This window comes from Larimichthys crocea, chromosome III (assembly GCF_000972845.2).
Source record: "Larimichthys crocea isolate SSNF chromosome III, L_crocea_2.0, whole genome shotgun sequence".
NCBI classification, from domain to species: Eukaryota; Metazoa; Chordata; class Actinopteri; family Sciaenidae; genus Larimichthys; species Larimichthys crocea.
In genome coordinates, this window is record NC_040013.1 from 35368058 (window position 1) to 35394739 (window position 26682).

At 40.2% G+C, this 26682-nt stretch overlaps 1 protein-coding gene across 4 annotated transcripts in view; it reads right to left on the reverse strand.

The window, feature by feature from the left end:
• Window positions 1-20397, reverse strand: part of LOC104923012 (transducin-like enhancer protein 4) — a 33453-nt gene extending 13056 nt beyond the window's left edge. Inside the window, exons 1-8 of one of the 4 annotated variants that reach the window (XM_019263720.2) lie at window positions 19724-20397; window positions 19287-19384; window positions 17479-17542; window positions 17289-17333; window positions 6146-6208; window positions 3033-3107; window positions 1788-1989; window positions 4-20 (exon numbers count right to left, since the gene is read on the reverse strand). In XM_019263720.2, the coding sequence (XP_019119265.1) occupies window positions 4-20; window positions 1788-1989; window positions 3033-3107; window positions 6146-6208; window positions 17289-17333; window positions 17479-17542; window positions 19287-19384; window positions 19724-19768 (609 nt within the window). In that variant the 5' untranslated portion in view covers window positions 19769-20397. The remainder of the gene's footprint in view (window positions 1-3; window positions 21-1787; window positions 1990-3032; window positions 3108-6145; window positions 6209-17288; window positions 17334-17478; window positions 17543-19286; window positions 19385-19723) is intronic. The other 3 variants (XM_019263721.2, XM_019263723.2, XM_019263722.2) reach the window with 3 other exon arrangements.
• Between the last annotated feature and the right edge of the window lie 6285 nt (window positions 20398-26682).

Sequence of the window (26682 nt, forward strand, 5' to 3'; positions counted from 1 at the left end):
TACCTTGACTGAGTCTCTGTCTGAGGAGGCAGATGGCAAAAGAAAGAAAAAAAACAACTCATTAAAGCATTTCATGTCTGAACAACGAGTACAATGACAAAGATACACTCAAGAACAGACAGAAAATGGAAATCTCCCTCTCTCTCACACAAAGAGTTAGAGATGACAATATTACAAATATCATCTGAGGTACTGTTAATGTCAACTAAAATTAAAGTGAATTAACTCGGTATTTACTGTTTATTTTTCCAGCTAGCCTTCAACATGTTGCAGCAGAAATACATGATTATACACTGGTCGCTACAGTGAACCAACAGTGAAGCTGTCCACGATATATACACTCTGTTTGCATGAAGAAAGACACATGTACTGTAGCAGCAGCTGGTGAAACAACAAGCATTCAGCCAACTGAGGAATGTAGCTATAAGCTGCTCAAAACCTGCATGAGGCTACACGATGACATTAGGTCACATTTTCGTTTGTCACATTTTTGCTACTCTCAGCAGAAAGACAGCTCTTTTCCAGTGGAAGTATTGTGATCCTCGGGTCTGTTCAGATTAGACATGCTAGTAGACTAAATATCCATACTATGCACGCATGATAAGCTGTTTTATCGCCACCTGCTTTAAAGGTCAACATATTAACTGACAATGGAGATACTGGTGCCCGCAGGTCTACAGCCTGCAATAGAAAACAAAGAAAAGCCTTTAAAAAGACCAAAAAGACAAACAGAGAAACCTGTTATTCCCTCCATACACACCCATTCACATGAACTCAGCTGAAGATGGAATTGGATTGTTATTGATTTTGCTCCTAATGGTGGTAAGTATTACCTGAGTTAGCTTTACTGCAGCTAAAAGGGCAAGGTTAACTGCTCTACTGCACTGTCAAAGCCCTCACAGCCACGCTGCAACAGAGTAATTAAGAGCTGGCACACACTGTTTCTATCACACACACAGACGCACACACACACACACACACACACACACACACCAACACACACTCAGTCTCAATGCACTGTAATTAAATGCTTGAACTCAAAGTCAGCTTGTCGGGAGAAGAAATAGAGGCGTTCTGTGTGTACAAGAGAAGAGGCATCATGGTGGTTATGTATCGCTCCTTATTAGGCCAATTAAAACGACGTAATGACAAATCAGTTTTTAATTGCTTTCACTGCCGTTCGTTCAGAGTACTAACAATTTAAGCGTCAGCATCAATAAAAGTGGTGGTATAACTCATAACACTGACTGAATATTCCAGACATAAAATGAATTTAGGATCATTATCTGAACAAAAGATAAAAGCTTCAGTATTATGTACGTACTCATCTGCTCATGAATAGAACTGTATTAAATATTGACATGTTCTACAGAGTTTTCTCTATTTGTAGTCTGGTATATAATCTATTATCCAGATAAATAATCTGTCACTGGATGTAAGAGAGAAAGGTAGACTGTTTAACAGATACAGATTTACAGCAATAAGGCACTTATTTGTACATTTCAACAATTAAGAAGATATGATAAAATGTATTATGTAAAAAAATAAATATAATGCAACAATTTGGTAAAGAGATGATGGAATAAATGCTGTAAATATAGAATTAAAATGTTTGTGTTAAATAAAAATTGAGGAGGAAGTAACCACACAAACTTCACATTGTAACTATTTACCACACAAACAACCAGTAATGCATCCTAAGACTTACTGCAGACATGAAGACGCCAACACATGCACACGCAGACACACACATAAACACATGTACACACACGTAGAGTGGGCCTTACCTCTCGGGTGTTCACTGTTGTTGTCGTGGTGTTTCCTCTCGTCTTTGAGTGGCAGCTGGTGGCTCAGGGCGGAGGACAGAGCCAGTAGGCTGGCAGTACCAGCCCCGGGGGGTAGGGGGGGCTGAAGGCCCGCTGGGTGTGGAGTGAGCGGGATGGGGATGGCGTGGCCGTGAGAGAGGTGCTGCGCCTGGAGCTGCTGCTGCTGAACCAGACACCGAAATAATAATTACTCTAATGCTACATAATAGTCTAGATGGTGGAAGACAGATCAGAGACAGACAGCAAGGCAGAGTGAGTGACAAAATAAGACTATCATGGTATGAAAGTGTCCTCGAAAAAGTCTCTGGACACCTGAATATGTGACTGGTGATGAAAAAAAACCCTCTCACATATTGCTAGTTTTACTGTGCTCATGATGAAGGTCAGACTGAAATCAAACTACAGATATCAAAAGATTTCAAATTTAATGTGTGCTTGTGTTTTTCTGGTTGTGTCACTTTAACTCTGATCTGCAGCATAATGCACGATGAGCGGTGCAGATGGGCTTTTGCGGAGGGATGTAGAAGTTCTATGGTTAGTGCTGAAGAAAAAAGGTTGTCTGATGGCAAGGTTAAGTGGTGAGAATATTTTTAATATAGTGTACACTTAAACGGATAACGACTTTTTTGAGGCTGACCTTTTTTTTGTGGCTAAAATAAATTTTTCTGTTGATCTCGTCCACAGCAGTGCATAGCTCTGCCTCTCAGCCTGTCTGCTTTCACAAACTAGGGCCGTGCTGACCGCCTACTACACACTGACTATGGTTGTACCTCAGCATAATGCAACATTTGTATGAGGTAGGACACTCTGCAGTTGAAAAATAAACCAGTCAGTGCTCTCCAGTGGACAAACATACACTTTCCATCATATTCACTGATACTAATAATCTATGACAGAAAGCAATCAACAGGTGTTTTCTGGAAATATACACTATATCAAAAAATATCAAAATACAAAATTAAAATACACTGTTGTGTTGTTTTATCTGTCGTGATGAATAAATATTTTAAAAAAAAAAACAATTTTATCACATTGTAAATTAAAGCTGAAAAATACTGGCCAAATTATTTGGTGAACGAAAAAGGTAAAAACAAGTAAAAAAAAAAAACAAAAAAACTTTTTCAATATTTCTCTCTGTTGAGTGTGTGTGTGTGTGTGTGCGTGTGTGTGTGTGTGTGTGTGTGTGTGTGTGTGCAATACACCCACTCCAATGATGGCGTTGAGTTCAGCCATTGTGACCTGCTTGGCTCTCTCCACCGCCTGCACCACCTGCTGCTGATGCTGAATGGACAGACAGACAGACAGACAGACAGACAGACAGACAGACAGACAGACAGACAGACAGACAGACAGACAGACAGACAGACAGACAGACAGACAGACAGACAGGGAAAGATATTGAAACAGCAACAAAAGAAGATCTGTTAAATTCAGACATCTGGATTTACTCCTCCTACACAATTCTCTGGTATAAATGAAGATGGTAATATCAAACAACTCTGCACACCTGTGAATCAGATACTACCTCACATCTGTTCTTAAAAAAAAAAAAAGAAATCACAACAAAGCAATCAGTCTGCTTTTTCTATCAAACCTGGATACCAGCTAAATTGCAGCCGTCTGACACGCACAACTAAATGATCATTCTGATCATAAAAACAAAAAAACGGTCTCATAAAATCAGCCATAAATGTGAACTAACGGAGTGAGCTGCTGTATCTTACTCTACCTTAAACCATATGGGTGTTTTTTCAGTTTCTGGCCAAAAGCATTCACGTCATTAAAACTTACAACTCTGACTAGTTTAAATGCGATCAGACTAAAAACCTGAGACATCTCTGTCATTATTACTATTTGCTCTTTATTAAAACTCATAGCTAATTAGCATACAGTTGGAGGTCTAAGGGGAACATTTTGGGATCCATTTTTGATAAAGAGTCCGAGATATACTGTAATACAAGTGGTCAAACATTCTGATATAAACACCTAGGATATGTTTTGGAGAAGCCTATTGTGCAAGAGATCCTGCACAACAGCTGTAACCATAAAGGCAAGGCTGTTCTGTTTTTCTGCCTACACATCTCAAAAACTTGGACATATTTGTAGTGAGAAAGAAAGAGACAGATACCCAGAGAGACAGACAGCCAACAGGGCAAAGTCATCTAAAGGGTACAGTGCGAGAAAGACAGATCCAGTCGGTGAGAGAGAGAGAGAGAGAGAGAGTAGCAAGATTCATCCAGGAGCGCAAAACATCAAAGCAGGGCAGACATGAAAGAGCTTATCTGGTGTGGAAATGAACCTGACCATCGAGTTCAGCTACACCTCTGCAGACTGAGTCTAACCAGCCTCAACGTGACTCACACACATGAAAAGATACATTACTCTGATGAGCATTGGCAAATTGACCATTATTATCAATAATTCCAATAATTATAGACTTCAATAGCCAACAATTTACTTTTTTTTACATTTTTTATTTCATCACGTTGTCTGTTTTACTGTGACATGTTACTTGACACAACATTTAAAACACTGCTTTGTTTGTTAGCTGCCTGGAATTTATTAAAATGTTGTTTCTAATTGTCAGTAATGACCGCAATGAAGGAGACGAGCACAAATTACTTCAACACTAATGAGGAAAACAGGTGGTTAGACTGACTGTTAATTACAAGTATACTGTACCAAGGGAAAACATTACAAAAAACCTTTAGAGATTCACACAAAGTAAGAGTACATTTTTTCAAGAATTGGCTAGAGTCTGGCACATTTTAAAAGTGACCAACGGTTTAGTTAAATTATGCCGGTGTGGTGCTGGTGTGTTTTCAATGCCTTCAGTGGACAGCTAATTTTATAAACTTCTCGATATTTTTCATCATTCAGATTTAGCTGGGTGGTTAATAACTTTTCTTCTTTGGTCTGACAAACTCAGAACACAAATTTATTATTACTTTACACAGACTTTAAGGCTGAGTTTGTTCAAAGAATCTTCACATACTGGCGCACCGCCGTAAGTTAGTTTTAAACCAGACTCCAAAACATTACTTTATTTAATTTTAATCTTTGTGAGCCAAAAAAAGACCTTTTATTTTTCACAAAACATGAATATAAAACAACAAAACACAAAGACAGTCAATATATATATAAAGAAATGGAGTAACATTTAGCAAAAGTCAAGAAATATTTGATCAAACACTGTGACCCAGAATTCATGCTGACTTAAGTTATGTGTACTCTGGGATTTTGGCACTTGCAGTATTTCTTATTATTGTATTAGGCATAATTCAATTGGTGTTCAAATGGATGAAATATTTAATTTATTATTTGCTTGATACAGTGGGCTGAGTGATGCATTATCCTATTAGTGACAACAATGCTCCTGTCAAAGAAATTTCCAAACTGCGAGAAGGAACAATATCAGAAAATGACAAAAATAAAAACAAAGAGCTCTCACAAACACACACAGTCATTGTGATTCGCTGCATAATAATAATATGATTGTGTTACATTTCATATATGCAGCCAGTAAACGAGGCTGTGCATCAAAACAAAGCAGTAAAAGCTGTTTCCTCTCCCTGCCTCCCCTCTCTGCGGGCATCAGGGCTGTGTAGCAGCACCACAGTCTAATGCCATTATTCCTAATCCACCCTAAACCCTCCTAATCCATGGCTAATCTGGAGGAGAGCTTTGCAATCCACACTCACCCCTTCCTGCTGTTCCCACCCCTCTTCACACATACAGACAAGCGCGCGCGCACACACACAAACACACACACACACACACACACTTTCAACTCCTCCAGAGGATGGATTTATCAGCGAAAGACACACACCAAGATTCCACAACAAACACACTGTATAAAACACACTTTTCACACCCACTACTGTATGTGCACACGTTTACAGTGCATTTCATGTTTATGCAGGTGGACAAATATACAGCATACACACACACACACACACAGGAAAAAACACAAACAAAAGAATTTTCACACACACACACACACACACTCACTCAGCCACTGGCTCCTGCATATGTTAGTGGGAGACATTTAATAAGTTCACAGCATATCTGCCTATCCCGAGCTGGGAGGATTAGCCCAGGATTATCTGTGTGTGAGTGTGTCTGTGCGTGTGTGTGTGTGTGTGTGAGTATCTGTGTGTGTACGTGGCAGTAAGCATGCAAGCGTGTGTCCATAACTGTCTGTTTTGCCTCACAATCCACCACACACTTCTCCTCTCTCTCTCTTCCTCTCTCTATCTCTCTCTCTTTCTCACCCACCTCTGTCTTAACTCACACTGACAGGCATTTTTGAGTCTTACCTCTTGAGAGAGAAAGGGGATGACTTGGGCGCAGATTGCGTTCAGCCGCTTCACGATCTCCGCCTGCAAGACAGAGAAGTGGGCGCAGGAAACACAATCATCTTCAAATTCATCAGCAGACAAGAAGGCATCGGCCTCTTCACACAACCTACAAATGCTTACAAAAAGTCACTTTAATGTGTGTTAAATTCAAGTAATAGCCCACATTATTTTCACATAATGGCCCATTTATATGAAACGATAGTAATTTCACGTACGCTCAGTTGTTGGAAGCTTTTACATGCTCTGTTAAAAACCCCAGGTCTGCCTTTTCTTTTGGCTCACAGGAAGTCAGGCATTTTAGACCTCTAGTAGCTCTATGAAGCTGTTTTTTTGCATGCAAGGAAAAAAAAAAGACATCAAAGTACCACCCACACTGTGTGATTTAAAGATGATCTCTGGAAAGTGCAGAGCACGGAAAATAAGCGCTTAGCATCAATGTCACCAAAACAGAAAAAGTAAACCTCACAGAGAGCGTGTTCTCTGAAAATTTAATATTGAGCGATTATTGTAAGGACGGATTGAATCAGCCAAAAAAGTCTGACTGTATAGGCAGGTGTGGATATGCCGCTGTAATCATGCTCTCAATTCTTATGAACTATCTGCACAAAAAGTATGTGGTTGCATGCATAGTTAAAGGTGAGCAATGATTGTGATTCAGACTCAATGTAGAGGTTACCTCATCACTCCAATCACATTTTTTTTTAACAATACACCCTCCACACACACATTTTATAGTTAAAAATGAATGCATTCACAACACACATGAAAATCCTGTTGTTTTCTTCTTTTGAGTTATGCACATTCCTGCACGCACAGACCAAGTAGCATAAACACAAAGTAACCGATCGACTCTAATAAAGAGTTTGCATGTTTTTAAGAGATGTCAGCTGTTAACTTTTTAATAATCGTGACAGTTTAATTTCACATACATACGTTCAGATAATTAGCTCTCATATTACAAACAAGCAACCGTGTTAACTTACTAAGAAACACTGCTGCAGGCTATAAATATCACGTCTTCTTCAGTGTCATTTCAGCCAAGATGCCACAGACTTACTGTGCACCACACTGTCTAAACCATTCATGAGAGAATAATGGAATAAAAATAACTGTCAGTTGGTCCAGCAAAAGCCAGAAACAGAGAACAATGGTGTTGTTTTCATCACAGAGAGCCCCCGAGAGATATCGTCTTTTTTATTCCACGCTTTCTTCTTCCTTGTCAAAACCTGGCATCTACGTTACCCACAATGCAACCTGACTGTCAACAGATTTCATTGTGTTATGCTAATAGTGGCTAATGTAGCCTCGAGCTGCTATAGCCTGATGGGGAGTGGGCTACAGAGGTGACTCCTTTCTAGCTCTACGCCATCAGATTTCCTTTTATTTTCAAACTTGTGGTCTTCAGCCTCAACTGCTGACTCGAGTGACATCGCTCGAGGCAATATCAAACACTACACCGCCACAAAAGTCTTTATGCAAATGTTTTCACATTCCTTTAGGCAGACTTTGATGCGTAACATGATCACAGCACATTTTAATAAAGTATTATTATGCAGCAAGTGGAATCAACAAGATCTGCGACTTTTTAAAATTATTTTAGTCAGGAATTAACAATAGCTACTAACTTTCGTATCCCTCTTCCAATAACAACAACGCTTCTTACATGATATTAAATGATTGCAGATTTAGTGATAACAGTGTTTATGTTGATCAACATAGGTTTGAGGTAATTTAGAAACAATGTTATAACATCTTGTAACAACTTGTTCACCAGCGCTGACATTTTTATTGTCCCACTCAGTATGCGTGAAAAAAATCCACGCACAAATTCTAGATTCTTTGTTTGTGTTTTTTAACATAAACAATCGATTGTTATCTGATTCTTTAAACTCAAAAATATCAATATCAGTATGAGTTTCAAAAATCCGGCATCTATCTGCTACACCGCTCATCCTTCAGTATCTCTGGAAGGTTATTCTACCGCCGCACTCTCTCAACATCAATCAACATCACCCTAATGGATGATTTGTGAATACAAACCCAGGATTTAGCTCTCTCAGGAATTTGAAGGAGCACAGAGAGAAGAGTCCACTTGAGCAGACAGCTGAATGAAAACATGAGAGACTTTTGTCAACTTAATCAGCTAAATTAACAGTCAAATACTGACCAGCCATTAGGGACTGAGATAATTCCTCCAAGTCCAACACAAATGTAGAAGAAGCTACATCTCTAACCTTGTCAAGGGGCCTGTTTGTTTGTATATAACCTTGATAGAGGTGAACTTTGCTCTGGTATCAGTGCTAACAGAAGCCCCCGGAGGCAATGAGAGCAAACCTACAGACACACACTGATACAAACACCTCAGACTGCAGCAGGATGATACACATAAACGCAGACACAAGCAGACACACACCTGCACAGCCTTCTCTGTATTCATCAGATGTTTTACCGAACCCAAGGGTTGGCTTTTAAAGATTATACAGCACTCTCTCTCTCTCCCTCTCACTCTCTCTTTTCACATCAGGTAGGATTTTTTTTTTTTTTTTTTACAGGAAATTGCCTGATCCACTGTCCCAAAGGGAGTGCTAGTAGTGCAAATCAAATCCAAACACAAACACAGACGAAAGACACAGATCTGCACAAAAACACACACAGTAAACTAGTAGAGTGCACGTGGTAGAGTGCAGATCTCTGCCAGGTGTGTCTGGGGGCATGTGGGTGGGAAACTGGGAGTTCAGGGTAGACTGTGTGATCAGCATGTTTGCATGAGAGCAGTGGAATGAAGGGGAGATAATGTGCAGGTCCCAAAACACCAGCGATGTAAAATGTCGATTTTAAAGTGAAATTGTTAACACTAACGATGAGACACTAAGAATCACTAACGTGACCGACACATATGTACATTGTAGAGAAACAACTCCAAACTGAAGCAGTTGTTGATCAATTGGCTGGTTAAGAGGAGAGTCAACAGTCAGTGGTTGAGAATTCACCAAATGATGAATGAATGATGCACCTAAACCATGAGAGGTCCTTGAGCATACAGTCATAAATGTGCACAAAAAACATCGCACTGATTGGTCCACTGGTATACAAATACACACAAGATACACACACATGACCAAATGCATGGTCCCCTGAAGGCTTCCCCATGGTTGAGATAAACATCACCTTCTTTATTTGTAAGAGTAAACACTTATACTACATCAAAAACGGTCCTGTGACCTGCAAATACAATGATCGAAAGATTTTACAAATAATTTTATTTCAGTTTTACTACTTTACTGTCAAGAAACCGGAAGTAGTTTGACTTCCAGAATAAAATATCTTCAGCTAAGGATGCTACCAGCATGGCAAATACGCAGATTAGCCTAGAAGGATCTCCTTAGCCCTGGACCACATAGAAAGATCACTTGGTGGTGGTTGTCACTACTTTTATCCCACATGGCCACTATTTGCAGTTTGGACTCTAAAGTTGACGTTGAAGTTTTGTCACATAAGACAAAGAAAATGAGCAAATCCTCACATTTGAGAGATTGAATAATCATCTGTGCTCTACAGTGGAGATGTACAAGACACCAGAATTCACAGGATACGTTTTATTGAGATTATACTAACTGCAAAACAAACATTATTTATAAAAGTGAAACATTTCCAGCTACTTTTTAGGTGCAAACAGTGCTATATAAATAAAATGTATTTGTCCCGTACTTTGGTTTGGTGTTAACAGACCTTGAACGTGTCTGACTTTATCTTCACTGATGCAGAAGATGTGTGCTCTGCCAAAGAAGCGGCACCAGCTCAGGCTCAAGGTGTTGTCATTTAAGAGTAGATGCCTAATAGAGGTGTATTTAAAAAAGACAGCCACGTTATCCAAAAATGTGCTCAGTCAGACAGCAAACAGACAGAAAACAAAAGGGCAGAAGCTTAAAGCTGAGCCTTCTTCACTCTTTAGACATTTGCAGTCCTTCCACAGATTACTCAAAAGTTCCACTGAGTATCGATTCATGTACTGACAACGATATCACTCTGTCAGAAAAAAACCCTAAAACATCCAAGAGCTCTCATCCTTTCTGATGATGTGGTTTTATTGAATATAGTGCTGTGCTAAGCTTTTAAGACAAGACTTCAGAGGCCATGAATGTAGAGCTTAAAAATATTTTCTTTCAGGATGTCTGAGCGACAACTATCAGTGGCTTTGGGAGCCATTTAGAGTCGAGCAGATGGGGAACTAGAGACAGGGTTGGAGTTTAACTTACCTGTGATTAACACAGCTCTGCAGCTGCTCACTCCCACAGACAACCTAAAACACTGACATTTTCATTTTATATTTAACGTTTATCCAGGGAAGACTTGCTGTGCACACATGCCCTTTCTCAGCTCGGTGCTGCTTCACATTCACACACACCAGGGAGCTGGCCAGTACATATTAGCCTCTGAGAAACTCCACTGTATTAGCTAGTTTGGGTTTAAGTGCCTTGCTCAAGGGTATCTTAGTGTTAGGTGTTAAGGGCAAAGGATGCTCAGTATTTTACAGCTGGGAAATGAGTTGGTGATCCTCCAGCTTTTATGACTAGGCTGCAGTGGAGAGGCTCAAGATGAAATGTTGCCACATCGCTTGGACATAAGAGGCACCGCCAAAATTACCAATCAAGCCCCTAAAGTTGGCTCAAAACACACCACAGACCCACGGATGGTGTTTTATGGTGTTTGCAAGTTTGAGATATATCGGTATGATTATTGATTCTAAATTATTTCTGGGCTCTCATACCTCTATTAGAGAGAAGACAGTGGAGAGCTGACAGGAAATGAGCAGAGAGACGGATGGGGAATGACCAAACTGAATGCTGCAATTACATAGTCAGCACCTTAAGCCATTAGTCCAGCAGAGCGCAGCAGCTCTAGCTTTACATTTCTGTAGACCATTTTTAAATGCAAAGCAGTGTTGACTTTGTAAATCAACTTGCACTGAATGATATTACCTTGACAAAAACCAATTCAAAGGTAAGGCTCACTGTATCGGAGTGTCTGCTAATGACTTCCATTATACTGTACATAAATGAATGAACACTAATGGCTGTTCATGCTTTTAATGTAAAACTATTTAGAATTTGTCAGTTAAACATGTTCAACTTCAAATTAAATGGCAACTACTCTGAAATGTTTAAGTATATTTCTGTGAAAAAAAAGTCAAATAAATTTGCAGGCTTCTCAAATGTCTCAAAATATTTGTTTCTTTTTAATTTATTATCATTTGGGCTTTTGCCACCTTATGAGCCAAAATATTCATTATATTAATCAATAACAACAATAATAATGTTTTAGAAGATTCTGCATGCAAAACTACTAATGTAGTGTTTTAAAACTACAGTAGTTTTATTTTGAAAGACTGTCAGACAAGTATGATCTTGCCTCTGAGGCTACTGGGCGTCCTCTAATCTCAAAATAAGCTTCACGTATCAACCTGGTTTAGTCCTAACCTTAAAGGCCTCTCTGGCTAGTCATTTCTTTTTATTTATTAACTGTCATGGTGAAAGGTCCAGGTCGAAGTCAAGGCCTGTTGCAGAAACAAATTCTCCAGTTTTGTACAGCATAGTAGCTTAAAGATAAATAAGTATTCTAACACTACTAGATCAGCTGTAAAGATGCAGATCTACACTAACAGCTCTACAGCCTGAATCTCCAATCGATTCATTTTGAAGAGGTGACCCTGGGATGTTGGCACAGAAACGTAAACAAAAGCACTGGAGCAGAAAAGGAAATGGAGATGCTTTTCCATCCATGCTTTTCCACAACCAATTTCAGGTGACATTTTACATCAATGGCACACAATCGTGACTGTCGGCCAAAGTGCAGAGATGTCAGCCTGTTTGGTCATCGTGTGTGTTCACGCTACAGAGACAAAAAAAATGAAGAAAAGGCTGTGGTTTGTGCAAAACTGAAGAATTTGTTCCTGCAGTGAGCAGGCCTTGACTTCACCTGAACCTGTCACCATCTTGACAGCGAATAAATAAAAGAAATGACTGGCCAGAGAGGCCTTTAAGGTTAGGACTCAAGCCAGGTCGATCCACGGAGCTTATTGCAAGATTAGAGGACTCTGTGGTCACATGAAGTCCAGTAACCTCAGAGGCAAGATCATGTGCGCTGAATTTATCTTTGACCCTCAATGTGAGCTTCTGGAGAAATGTTCCTCCAGTTAAAAAAGAGAAAAATCAGTGAACAGTCACGGTGCAACATCAAACTTCGCATTTTATGGTTTGTCGCTCAGATCAACAGCATGCAATAAATGGTGTGTCATCTTCCTGAGCCATTGACTTTTAACAACGTCTGGCACTTTGAAATGTTCTGAAAAGGGGGCTCCTGCACAATTTGCCACTGAATATGCTTTCATTGTTTACCTTAGAGCACCTACTTGGATTACAGTGCTCTCTTTGTTATAACAGGATGCTGAGCCAGCATAGCAAAAAAAACACCCGGGTGATAACCACTTATCACCGACAATGGTGCCCAAAAGAATGAAAAAAAAAAAAAAAACAGTTGAAATACTCCCACTCTAAATCCTAACAACAAAGAAATTAGATCAGGCAGGAGCCCTGGAGTCAGATTGGGTCAGATAGAAGATCAAATGTCCATCTCCCCTGTGGAGCTTTGTAAGCACCACATCAGCACCACTTTTCACCACTAGCTAATACACCTAATGGACCCCACCATATAAAGGCTGTATTCCCTTGTGACTGTATGTGTGTGAGAGTGGGAGTGTGGAAGACACAGATAGATAGAGAGGGAAGGACAAAGAGGAAGGGTGCTACACAGACAAACTACAAACAACTTAAGCAAAATTAGTGCTTGATATAAAGATTTAGTTTGGTCTTAATAGAATGGAGCTCTTGCTCTTTGCGCCTCATTAAAGTTTAAAACAAACCCTCTCTTCCTCCAGTAGTGATGATACACTGACTTAATTGACTATAAAGAAGAGTACATTCAGTTCTGACATATTCACACATGTGATATCAGAAGTATTGATTTCCTTTTGGCTCCATCTCTCTCTATGTGTGGCCAGATGCCTCAGTTACATTTGTCTATAAGTTATGGCCACCAAATGTACAACTTGCAAGCTGCAGTTGCAACTTATCATTTACTTTCCTGTTAACGTCTCATTTTACTAATCAAAACAAACAAATCCATGCATGAGTTCATATGTGAAATGTGACATTGCTACTATTTGTGATCTGTATGGCAAATAAGAGAAATATATGAAGCCGTGTTTTACTACATCGAGCACACAAAATGCTTTTGCATGCCCATGAGTAGCCTACCTAGGCGTTCATTGTAGGCTTTATTATGGTGAAGAAATCTAAGTTATGTCCCATTCGACATCTTCAATTGTCAGTGTATGGTTGCCGCACTAGGTAGCTAACTGCATCCACGTATATAATAAATAATAAATAATGAAGTAGGTGCATTGCCAGTTTTTTAGGTTTCACATTCGTAAACCAACAGGAAATATTAAGAAATAACTATAATAATAATGACATGCACTGGAGAAAGGCTGGTCTGTTGTGCTAGCTGTGATACTCTGATATCTAATTTGCGAAACATGGGAACGATTTGTTTCTCATTTGAACACAATAGCAATTCGAGCACTGAGTGTAGTAAAACGTGCCCTCCATATATTTTTTTCTGTCTATGGCCGCTCTGGGGCTCTGTAGATATATGTGTAAGCATTATTTGTGAATTGCCTTTTTGAAACTGGTCCCTGGCACCAGGTCAATTAAAGAGAGATTTCTCTGCCACAGTTTAACAAACCAGCAAAAACTCCATGAAGTCACTGCACTTGATCAATAACCCCAATGAAACTGCAATGTATCTTTACATCTTGGCTTTTAAACAGATTACTGACACAAAAATGTGTTAATTTGTGAACGTTCGATGTGCTGGTAGGCATATACTGTCACCTCTGGAAAGAGCCAGGATAGCTGCTGCCCCCCTTTTCCAGTATTTATGTTAAATAAAGCTAAGCTAACTGGCTTCTAGCTGTTGGCCTTTATTCACCTGACAGATAGTGGTATCAATCTTCAATCTTCTAACACTCAACAAAAAAAAGCATATTACCCCGCAAAAAAATCTAATTATTCCCTTTGTCACCTCGGGACCATGCAGATTAATATTGTGACCCCTTATGGGGTCCTGATCCTAATGTTGGGATCCACTGAAATACACTGTCACAGTTTTACCCAGCCTGCCATCATTTCCAGACTCCTGTTATATACACAAGTGGCATTTAAAGTAAAACTTTTTTTTAGATTATTAAAATGCTTTAAGTTTTACATTTGTAATCCATCAGAAAATATAAAGAATTACACGACTGTCATTTAAAATCTTATTTACTGTCACTTAAAGGTTCCAATGTGCTTTCAATCTTGTTCTAAATGCATTTTCTAGACGCAAGTCCAAATATTAAAATGCCGGATAAAACACTACGTGACTAAAATCAAATGTCTCCCTATTGGCTGCAGTGAAATGAGTTGTCAGAGCTCATTGAAGACGCTGCCAGTCTTTAGTATCAAAACATCTTATTACTTCCTTCTTTCACCACTTTCTCCTCCCTCCTCCTTCCTTTTTTCTCCCCATCCCTCGCTTGCCTTATTTCTCTTTCAGCCTCACTAATTTGCAATTGATTAGCTGTCCTCCTGCAGCTCAGTCCCATGCTCTACACCCCTCGTACCCTCCTCCCTCCTGATCCCTCCTCACCCCTCTCCACCTCACTGCCCGGCTTCCCCTCCATCCACAAGTCAATTTCTCTTTAACGAGGGCACCAGAGCCCTTCTGTGTAAATAAAACAGAGAGCGGAGCCAAAAATCAATGGGCTTATTACCCTCAGAAAATGCTAAACAAGCAATATTAGCCATCCCCTCGGTAGCGGAGGCCGACTACCTTAATGGGACTGCGCCCCCCCACCCCTCTCCCCAAAATATCACCACCTCCATCCCCCCCCCTTCTTTAATCTCGGCATCCACTCAACGAGCCACACATGTTGTATCATCATACTGAATGCTGTAGATAGACACACATTAACGCCCATGCACGATGGAGTGCAAGTGCACACAAATCACAAATGGCCTCCACGTCAAAATCATTTGTTCCAAAACTCACACACACACACAGACTGCTGGCAGAAATTAGGTATTCACTCACTCAAACTGAGACAGAAATCATTGGGCACCACATGGAGTCACAGGCCACATTTTACCTCTTTTTATTTTTTTCTCCCTTTCTCCCAATAGACACACACAAACACACGCATACACACACACACACACACGCGCGCACAGCAGGATTTATAGTAGACACCCCATATTTCATCAGACAAGTCTGATTAGTATGCCAGTAAAAAGCTGCACGTGTGCAACATTCACACACAGAAACACACACAAAGACCAACACACAGTAGACGTCTACAATATATGAGCACACACACACACACACACACACACACACACACACACACACAATGTGCACAAACATACAAAGAGTACACACAAAACTAAATAAACAACCACAGTATGCATACAGACACACACACACACACAGAGCAAACATGTACAGTATACATACAAGCTGTCATACAGACACCACACAAACACACACATGCGTGCACACACGTACACATACACACACAGTATAGATACAGACAGACGTAAAATCATACAAACAGCAAGACAAAGGCCACTTCCTCTCGCACTTACAAACACACACCTTCACACACATGCTACCACACACACACACACACACACACACACTATTTTTGTGGAAATGAATGTGTAGCTGGTTAGCTGTGGCCCATTTACCCTGGCAGCTGATGTGTGTTTAACACAGACGTTTATGCTAATGATCTTCCATGTTTAGAAAAAGGCAGCAGTAATGTAAAGGCTCGTTAAAGGCCAAATCCTCGTTCACTCGAGTCATTTTTCAGCCCATTTTCTCGTTCAATTAAACTGATGAAATCATTATTCACACGTGGAATTACTGCTCAACCTCACAAGGCAACACAACTGCTGCTTTCCCACCCTGTAAATATATCACATTTACATGTAACATATTTGATATATTTTCTGGAATAATTTAACTGCCCTAAGCCAGTTTATGCCTCTTATATTTTATCAACACTTTCAAGTCACAAAGTATACAATTTACTAAAAACACTTTCCCAGAGATCTTTTAAAAAATGCAAAAGGTTGTTTAATAAAACCGCTGTTATGCATTTCCAGAATCTTTAGAGAAGATGAAAAAATATTCTGCATCTTGTTTCTTTCTAGCCCTTTTTGACTTTTTGACTCTTGTATTTCCCAATAAAAGTGGCCAGGAATTTATATTGCCATGTCAACACAAGCAAAATATTAACGCATTACTCTTGGGATGAAACTGATAAAACATTCTTTAATTTTGAATCTAGTTGAACAAATTGAGCGTGGTGTGAATTACAGCTGTTTGGATTAGAATGGAGGATAGTTTGATGCATTATAAATCTTATTTAATATGAACAGAATATTTGTCTTTGTGTGTCTTTGAGGATTCTGAAAATACCTTTAAAAAAAATTGGCAACTGTTGTTAAGCTTTTTTTTTAAAAAGATCACCGGGTAGATTATCAATCAGGCGCTGAGCACAAACTTAAGCACAAACTGGGGCCAACACTAGAATATGACTATTGGGAAATTGTAGAGAAGAGATCATTATGAGGACGTGAAAACAATTCAAACTTATGTTTGTGCACTTTGAAACGAACAGCCTGGAAAACCCAGCTGGAACATTTTGAAACCTGAGATGTTTCAGTTTTAAAATTCAAAACTATCACCAACTGACTGCAGTCTGATCTTTCCAGTGATAAACTTATAGCACTCGTGGTGATAAATACATAAATCATATCCAAATTAACAGGACATTGGCCATTAGATATAAATATATAATATACAATATAGAGTTCAGAGCAATTTAAAACCAAAAGCTCATATTACTCATTGGCCATCTGGATTCCTGTGACACGTACCACAGTGTGGTTTAAGTCAGTTCTTCTTTTTAACATTGGAGTGAAAAAACGTTTCCTACCTGCTTGTGCATCTCGATGTTCAGCCCGTATGACATTTCATAGTACTGAAAAAAACAAAGATCAAAGCAAGGTCAAAAAAGGTCCTCTCTGTTCCTCTTTTTGAACACACCAAAAAAGCACTAATGCATGCATGCACACACACACGCACACACACACACACACACACACACACGCATCAATGAGACTCACCATGACATAGTGTCTTTGCATCTCGGTTTTGTCGCTGGCCAGTTTCTCACACTCCAATTTTAGACTGAGGCAGGAGGAAATATGTTATGTTAGTGTATGTCACAATCAGAACCACAAACCCACACATGTGCAGATAAAAAAAACATCAGAGTTTTGATATTCTTAAAGATACCTACAAGATCCTTTACATGTTTTGTGGCATGAAATAAATTCACAAAATACAACTTTCAATCAAAATCACAAAATACATCATTTCAGATCTCACTTGCAGAATACTAAAAGTAATACACCTGTAAGTGACTACATCCTGTTACTTTAAATTTGCATTTCTAAATTTAAGTGCAACAAAGAAAGAAAGAAAAAAAGGAGTTGCTTGAATCACACCAGTTTCCCCTGCAGACACTTACTCAGCAGGTACAGAGCAGTAATTAATGGATCAATAAACGACCACACAAACCTCATCATATATTCTTACAGTGTGAGTGGATGCCCAAACTGCACCATCAACAAAAAAGCAACCATATAATGAGGATCCATTTTACAAGTGTGGTTACACAAAAGCTTAACTCTTCCAAATGTTGTTACTGGAAAGCCTCCACATATTACTACAGCAATTTGTGCATGTATTTTATGAGGAAATTGGCAGTTATACAATGTTATTGGAATCCGACATGCTGAATATGGACATGTAGAGACATTTTAGCATGTTGCTGACTTTGAATCTTCAATACGTCAGCCTTAATGTGAGCCTTAACTTGAGCTTGATTGACAGTGTCCAGTTGGTTTCATCAACCCAGAAGGTTGGAGAATTTACTCAGCCAACAGTGAAACTATGCAGTATTTACACAAAATGTCATCAAGCTAAGATTTTTCAGATATTTAAAATAATTTACATGTGTTTTAAGATTTTTTTTTTAAGTTTTGTTTTAGTTTCTTCTGGATAAAAACAAAAAATTGCAAGTGTGCATATCTGACCAACCCTTACTTCCTTTTTTAAGAAATCAGTGTCTCCCCGCAGTGTGGATTTCAAGCATATGCAGCGGTTTGATCACAGTATTACACATGCAGCGGACACAGTCCTTGGTTCAGCTCATTCAGCTCCAGGTTTGGCCAGTAAACTGGACCCCTGGTTCATCTCACCAGGCGATTGGGCAATAATTACAAAGTGGCCAGAGGTGGGCAATTATTATGCATTGGGATCGTGCTTATGGTTCTGGCCCCCAAGCAATGTATTTCACACTTCATCATGTCGGCTAAAAAAGTATTTCACACCACTTGAGCTTGCAGAGAGGGACGTGCATATGAAGGTCGATGGGGTTTACCTGTGGTTAGTCACCAGTGATAGATGGACCTGAGACAAATGTACCAGCAGCTCTACGGAGGGTCTGTGGAGAATCATTTAACACGATCTCCAAATGGATATGGACCTCAAACTAAGAATGTTTTATTTCTCAATCATATCCTCATCTTGTATTTCCTGCCATTGCATCATGCATTTCCCATAAAATGTTGGTCATAGTGTGTGATTCATGCATGACTATTGCAAAGTAATCAACACTGCAAAAAATTACCACTTTTCTTCCATAATCTGGGGGGTCTCAGTTTATAAATTATAAAGTAATCTACTGATTATGTTCTCAATTAATGGTTCACAGGTATAATGTCTGCAAACTGTGTACAATTCCCATTAAAATAATTAAGACGGAGATCAACCAAATACAAAAGTTCCACTAGTATTTTTATTTCACTATTTTGCTGATGAGCAGATGTTTCCATGCGTTAATGTCATGATCCATCCAAACTCTTACCTGTGATACTGGGCTTGCAGGAAGTGGAACTCCTCCTTGATCCGGTCGCAGGATTCGGTGACAGTGAACTTTAACGGCTGTCCCGGCTGGTGGGGAACCTCAATCCAAACCAAACAGCGTGTGGGGGAAGAGAGGAAGAACTGAGCCACCAAAGTTCAGGGTCACGGCACACACACACACACAGATAAGACTGTAGATGACAATAGGCCTCTGTGATACGGATGGCCTTTTGGTTTCACTCAGACTCCTTACACGTTAACCCACGCACACTCACAGACTCACACATGCAGCTGCAGCAGTTTGACAATGAGCGCAATTGTCCGTGCGAGCGCGCAGTGGCACGGAAACTTGCTCTAAACTGATTACGCATCAGGCGCGCGGCTGTTAATCTGCGCTGTTTTGACATACTGCCTTGGCTGCTATTGCTTTCTACTTACCGGATGCCGTGCCGGGGGGTACATCTTGCTCAGATCTCGAATCATTAAAAATGTATTGCAAAGTTCACCCACATAAACACGAAAACAAAATGTGTGAGCAAGGATCTTTCCCCGTGCGTAAAAAGGGCAGTCAGTGGCCGGTTTGTGGGCTACGTGCAGGTTCCATGAAGAGTGGAAACATCCTCAGACATGTTTGACCGTCATTCTTTTAGAAAATTATTTCAAAAGTCCATTCAGTGCGATCCTGACAAAACAGGAGTTGAGTCGGGTTTCTCCAAAATCTCCAGCGCGTTATTCTACGCGCACAAAGCTTAATATTATCCCTCTGAACTACAACAACGAACCCTCTATAGTCTCTGATTTCCCCTAAAAAGCATCAGCTTCTGGCACATCATGACCCTGCTTGTCCGCGACTCAGCTTCTCCACGGCGTCCCGTCGTCACGCATTTATCGGTTAATTTCCTACAGCCTGCGTTAACGTTCACATCCTCACGCAGCACCGGCGGAGCGACCACCTCACCGACTGTCTCAGGCTGCCACTGCGAAACCAGATTTAGAAGCAACCAGTCGCACGAGCGCAATTACATATTCACAACAATTATAAGAGCCCGTACTGCGAGGTCGGGACGTGTAGTTTAATTCTTATTAGTCGATAATAAGCACTACAGATGTGCGTCCGCTGTAAAGAACTACAACTTCCCGGCTCCACCGCGAACCCACCCCCCCCCCCCAAACGCCAATGGTGTGTGGTCTGAAGGAGGAGCAGCCATTAAAGGCAGCCAATAGCGACAGACAAGTGTACACACTGCGCTCCATTTTCCTGCCAATCATCGATATGTTGTCCAATCACCTCTAACGTGATGGGATTTATGCAGACTCCCCACGTGGGGGCTCTGTCTGGTACTAAAAGATGTCACAGGGATTAATCTGGAAACTATTTGTTGACTTATGTGTTTTTTTTTTTTTTTTTATCGAGACTTCCAGGCAGAAGCGAACATATGGCCCCGAGGTGTCTCGTGCTTTTCCTGTTTTTTAATTGAATCGCCTATTAAAACAATCTGCTGTTATGTCCACAGATTGCACTTGCAACCCTGCAATTAAATTCTCATTGAGCCCCCCCTGTAGATACATCTGCCTGTTTGTATAACATGTAAATCATATAGGAGTAGATGCAATATTGCAAACCCTTAATGAACTTCAATTTGAGTTATTATTACTGCCACAAAGGTGGGTTATATTAGACTTCGGGCTCATTAGCACTTTTTCAACATCCTTTTCCATGTCTTGAGGACAAGTTTTGTGAAAATATATGACATATGGTGATGCATAAAGGTTTCTGGTTCAAACCCCAGCTGGGGGCTTAATGTGTGGAGTTTGCATGTTCTCCCCATGCCTGTGTGGAAAAAAGAATAGGCGGTTACAGAAAATGGATGGATGGATGTATTACTGTGTTCAGTGCTCTAATATTGCAGAGCAACAAAGGTGAAGGTAACTTTAAAGTTTGTGTAAAGTTAGAATAAATATGTGATCTGAGTTTGTCAGACCAAAGAAGAAAGTGTTACTAACCACCCAGCCAAATTTAAATGATCAAAAATATCAACAAGTTTATGAAATTAGGTGTCAAAATCAGGTAAAAATGAGCAGGATTCTCAGCTCCAGCTGAATGTGCTGAAGTCACGGCCACTCGTGGGAGCAGTCAAGCATTTTGAAGCGACTGAAACGTGTCGAGATGAGTTCAGAAAATGACATGACTAACTTTGAAACACTTTGAGCGAGATGAATTCATCTCTATCTCTCTGCTAGGGGTGCTCAGGGTGGCCTCAGTGTGTCATCAAGCCATGCTTTAGGACCACCCAAAGAAAAATGTCTCCACATTTCAGTAATATATATTTCAAATGTTTTCAGCAACTATTATCCAACATATTTAATGTATATATACATATTTAATGTATTTTGAATGAAATCTCATACTTTACACAGACCTTAATGATATTATAGACTGATGGGGAGCTTGTCAATTCCCTCCAGGGATCAATTAAGTCTTATTTTAACTTTTTAACATTCTATTTATTTGTACATCATAATTGTACAGTGAGTGAACCAAAACAGTATGTGGTGATCTGACAGCTAAACAATGAGCTGAAACGCACAATAAAGCTCCATAAAGCTGTGAGGAGCTGCAGAGTCAGATGATAATTCTACGTTCGTCACTATGAGTGACACATTGTCCTGTCGTTTTAACGTGTTCCTTTGATAGGTTGTTACTATAAAAAGCACCTCGTAAAATGTACTTACATGACATTTTTGCATCTGCATTTGACTACCCCGCGTAAGTTACAATTCAATTAAGACACCTAATGCTGAGCAAACTGAAACACAGGCTTTTGTATCTATATACTTCTCTCTGTATGTAGTATGCCCACATTTGCTGCTGTGTGTAGACGGTTAGTGTGTGTAGATAAAACACACTGTTGCTGGGTCAGCAGCTCGCTTAACCACTGCGTTCAGTCATTTAGCTGCACTAACTGACTGTGTCCAAAATCTTAATCATCTTCTGCTGCATGGCATTCCATATTACTTCTCTCTTTCTCTGAATGGATCACTTCTTATAACCACATTTAGGATCAGATCTGCTATAATTCGAGTGCCTAATTGTGTCTTAAAGCTGCTGTGCTGCTTTAACATGATAAAAGAGGAGATCTATCATCGTTATATATTCTTTTATTCACACACACAGAGGCGTACCAATGGTTATCCACAATATGACACCACATCAATCCTCTATCCTCCAGTCCGTCTGCCTCTGTCTCTCTGTCTTTCCTGTTGTCTCTGCCTCTCCCTCATACATACACAGGATTGTGCACACATACACACCGCCACAGCCATTCAAATACACATCTCTATCTACCACACATACAAACTAATATCTCAGGTAAGCACAGGGCCTAAAGTGACCTGCTGTCGCGGTGCGTGAATCCACTAAGGCTCAGAAAAGGTAATATCGTGCCCTCCCTCTTTCCCCTCCAAGGGTTGAGCCATGATGTGGGCGAGCATGGGAGGTGCAGAGGTGAGGGAGGGGGGCAGGTGAGGAGGAATAAACAGATTTATTTGCCTGCGCCCCTCTCTGATTATTTTGCCCCTGCCTTTTGTTCCAGACCTTATGAAACCCAAATGTCAAGTGAGGCGAGGGCCTCATATCGAGCCCTGTCAATCACATCCCTCTGCGCACCTGAAGCCCTGACGCCGGATTATTGGCTTCAACACAAGGGCTGCCTTTGCCGCCAGCCGCCATGCCTCAGACGATTCGACAGCCAAGTTTTTTTTTTTTTCTAAAGAGGAACTTCATTTGGTAGCTGATGTGCAGGAGATTGCACAGTAGCGGATTTTGAGGGTAGATGGCTGGCAGGCTGTGTGTGTGTGTGTGTGTGTGTGTGTGTGGGGGGTGCCGAGTGTCTTATAGAGGGAGGGGGATTAAGGGGATGGTAGGTAGGCTTGACTTGGGTTGAGGTGGGGAGTGGGTGGAGAAACCCCAGCCTTAACATCTTGCTCAGTGCACTGATCCCGACTAGCTATCAGCACCTGTACATATGTCTCTTAATCCTCCCTGCTTCCACTCTCCGACACACAAACACAAATACACACACATCACTTCCTACAGTATCTACTTATCTCTAATATTATACTCCCTCACTGTTACTAACTTTGACATCCATGCACTCTTACAAACACACAGCCCACTGGTCATAGTGTTTACCCTCTGTAGGGCTTTAAACAAGTGTCCCACCGGTTTAGCATTGCACTCGCATAACATCGGACCCAAGGATCAAAACTGAAGCAACAGAAAAAGAAATGTTTTTTGTTTTGTACTCAATGTATTCTCTTTCTCTCAGGCAACTACATTGTCCACAATGCAACACATCCACTGTCAGTTTGGCTGGAGATTTGGGTGTGTTATGCTAGTTCGGGACAATGTAGCCTCAAGGAGGCCCGCTACAGAAGTCTGGTAAGATTGCTTCACTTTAACTGCACACCCCCAGATGTTTTTTTGTTTTGTTTTTTTCATTTTCCAACTCAAGCGAGGCACTTCATCAGATTTTGTGCTGCTTGTCTCAAAGGCCCCAAATGGTTTGATACAACCTTTCATACAGCCAAGACGTGTAAACAGATTTTGACATATAACACTGGTAGCGTTTGCTTTTTAACTGCAGTTCACCAGCACTACAAGTCCAGAAAAACTGAACGATTCAAACATTCAAATGCATTTGGGCTTTACAATACAACAGTATCACCAAAGTCACAATTGTTGGTGTAAACTCTCTTTACGTATCACACTAACTAAAGAGGTGAGGTTGATTTAAATACAGATTCTCAACAGGATTCTTTAACGCCAGCTCTGTCACCAGATCTGTCAAACCCTAGTTTACACTCTTTCTCCAAACTACACATGGCAAATGTTTTATAGTTAAGAGTAGGGAAAAATCATAGTTATCATTAATAAAATGTTATTTGCTATTTACAGAACTCCTGCATGACAGTTGGATGAGATAAACACTCATCCCCGGTCCAAACCTCCACACCCTTAGCTTCTATCTCATGACATAAGAGTTCTTCATGTTTTGGACACTGAATGTTTGTATTGGATTTAAATGGTGAGTTGCATTGTCTTCCAATATAGACGTAATTCTGAGGGACACTGGGCTAATACAGTTCACTGTATAGACTTTTTCATACACTTACATAACCTTATGTTATGTCCTTGTGTATTTGCATTTTCACAAACAAGTGACTGAAATATCCATATCATTTTATCAATTTTATAAGCCTATTAAGCTTCCCCGACTGTTAATATTTTATTTTAATCATTCAAATTAGTCTGATGTTGTTGTTTTTTTCTTCAATCATACATGTGTTTTATATATATTACCATTAGGGGTTGCCAAATTCAGAAATGTTGTAATCCTATGCATGCTGTAGTGGCTGTAACACCATGGATGCTCTCAGTTTCCTCCAAAGCCTTAAGAAAGTCTGACATGGTATGAGTCTATACGATCATTTATTGTACGGTGGTAAAACCTTACAAACATGGATTTTCATAAGCTAGCTAGTCTTTCCAATACAGTTTTGTTGTTTCCGTTGTTCCTAAAACACTAAATAAGTTTAAATAAATACCAAACTCATTGATTTAGACTTTTGACTGGTTTGAATGACATGGCTCAAACAACATCTTATCGATTATAACTATGCATATTTTACATGTTCGAGATGTGAACACTCTTCCAGCTGTGACAACAATCCCACAAGTTTCTGCTGTTGTCTCAGAGGTCAGCAGAGTTACAGAGGTCCACTTATTAAAAGACAAGCACAACTGTATTGTCCCTTCACCACCACACCATCCTCTGCATATAATAATATAGCACCCGTCTGTCATTGTCTGTATATGTGTGTGTGTGTGTTGGGGGTACAGTGTCTAACTAATCATACTTCAATGAGCACTAACCACTGGTCCGTGTTCTTAAATCTCCTGTCCTTACAGCAAGCTGCGTCTAAATCCCCATGCTCGCCCCTTTAACACGTCATTAATCCCCGACGGCCACCCCTTTGAACAGGGAGCTTGTGTGAAGGGATAACCAGGCCTCCTCAGACACAGAGACAGAGAGGCAGAGGCAGCACTGGATTTACTCTGCTACCAGCAGGTTAATCCTGCCTCCACACTGAGTGAGCGAGGGGAGGTGGTGTGTGTGTGTGTGTGTGTGTGTGTGTGTGTGTGTGTGTGTGTGTGTGTGTGTGTGTGTGTGTGCCTTTATTGGAGACAGTTAAGGATCGGCTCCATCACAGTAACGACTCTGGGGGAACATCAGCATCTGGTGCTCAAAGTCATCCAGTCCCCCAACAGGAACATACAGATTGCTGCCATTTCTTTATTAGATTACAAATGGATGGATGCAAAGTGTTTGTGCTGATAAAAACTGAAATAGCATGGAGCAACCAGATGACAAACAGACCGAGACGCTGAAAGCAGAAAAAAGGAAGACAGACCTAGATGAAGAACAATTAATTACCAGGGAAGTGGTGACATCGAGAACAGCTGAAAAAAAGAAATCCTGAGGGTCTAACTAATGAAGTGAGATAATCAGAACTACAGCATCCCAAAACGTACATGACAGTAGTTTAGATCTAAACTGTAGAACAAGGTATCACTTTCAATCCTCCTATTTAGCATTTAAAGCAGAATATTAACATTTAACATAGCTTTACGACACACTACAGTGTAGTTATGAGCAGATATAAGGACATTTACATACAGGCACAGTATCTTAGATAGATAGTAAACAGATACAGAAAATAAATCTTATATTATTACAACTGTGTTTTAGCATATTGTCATTTCTTATGTTGTTGATATACCATCCTTCACGTATAAGTGTTGCAGGAGTAGTTATAGTTGTTGAGTAGTATTTAATATTGCTTAGAAATTTGTATTGTTGCGATTTAGCACTCAGCCTTTCAGAGTGTAATACCACTATCGTAAATATGCACAGCTGTAAACGTGTATTTGTGAGTCGACAACTTTGCTAACGCAGCCAAACATCAAGCAAGTGCAACAACACAAGACATAGCAGCCAGCTAATATTATTTATTAGTCCAACAGCAAGAAGCCCAGCTCAGCGTCTGTCTTCAAGTCTTTTTTTTTCTTCACAAAACTCTCACGGACAACTAAAAGTAGGTCCTAGTTTTACTCATCAGATTTGCTCACGCAGCTCCGGTCCCTGTCAGCATTCCCCTGAGCCCTGGGTGTTAAAAACCTCCCCTTCATGGTGGTCCACTTTCCCAGTGCTCTGAGCTCACAGCCTGGCTAACAAACTGAGCTAACGTTAGCTAACAGCAGCTACAGTTCACAGCAGTTTACTTTACTGTTCATCAGAAAACTTTTGAGGCAGAACAATAAGTTAAACATTTGT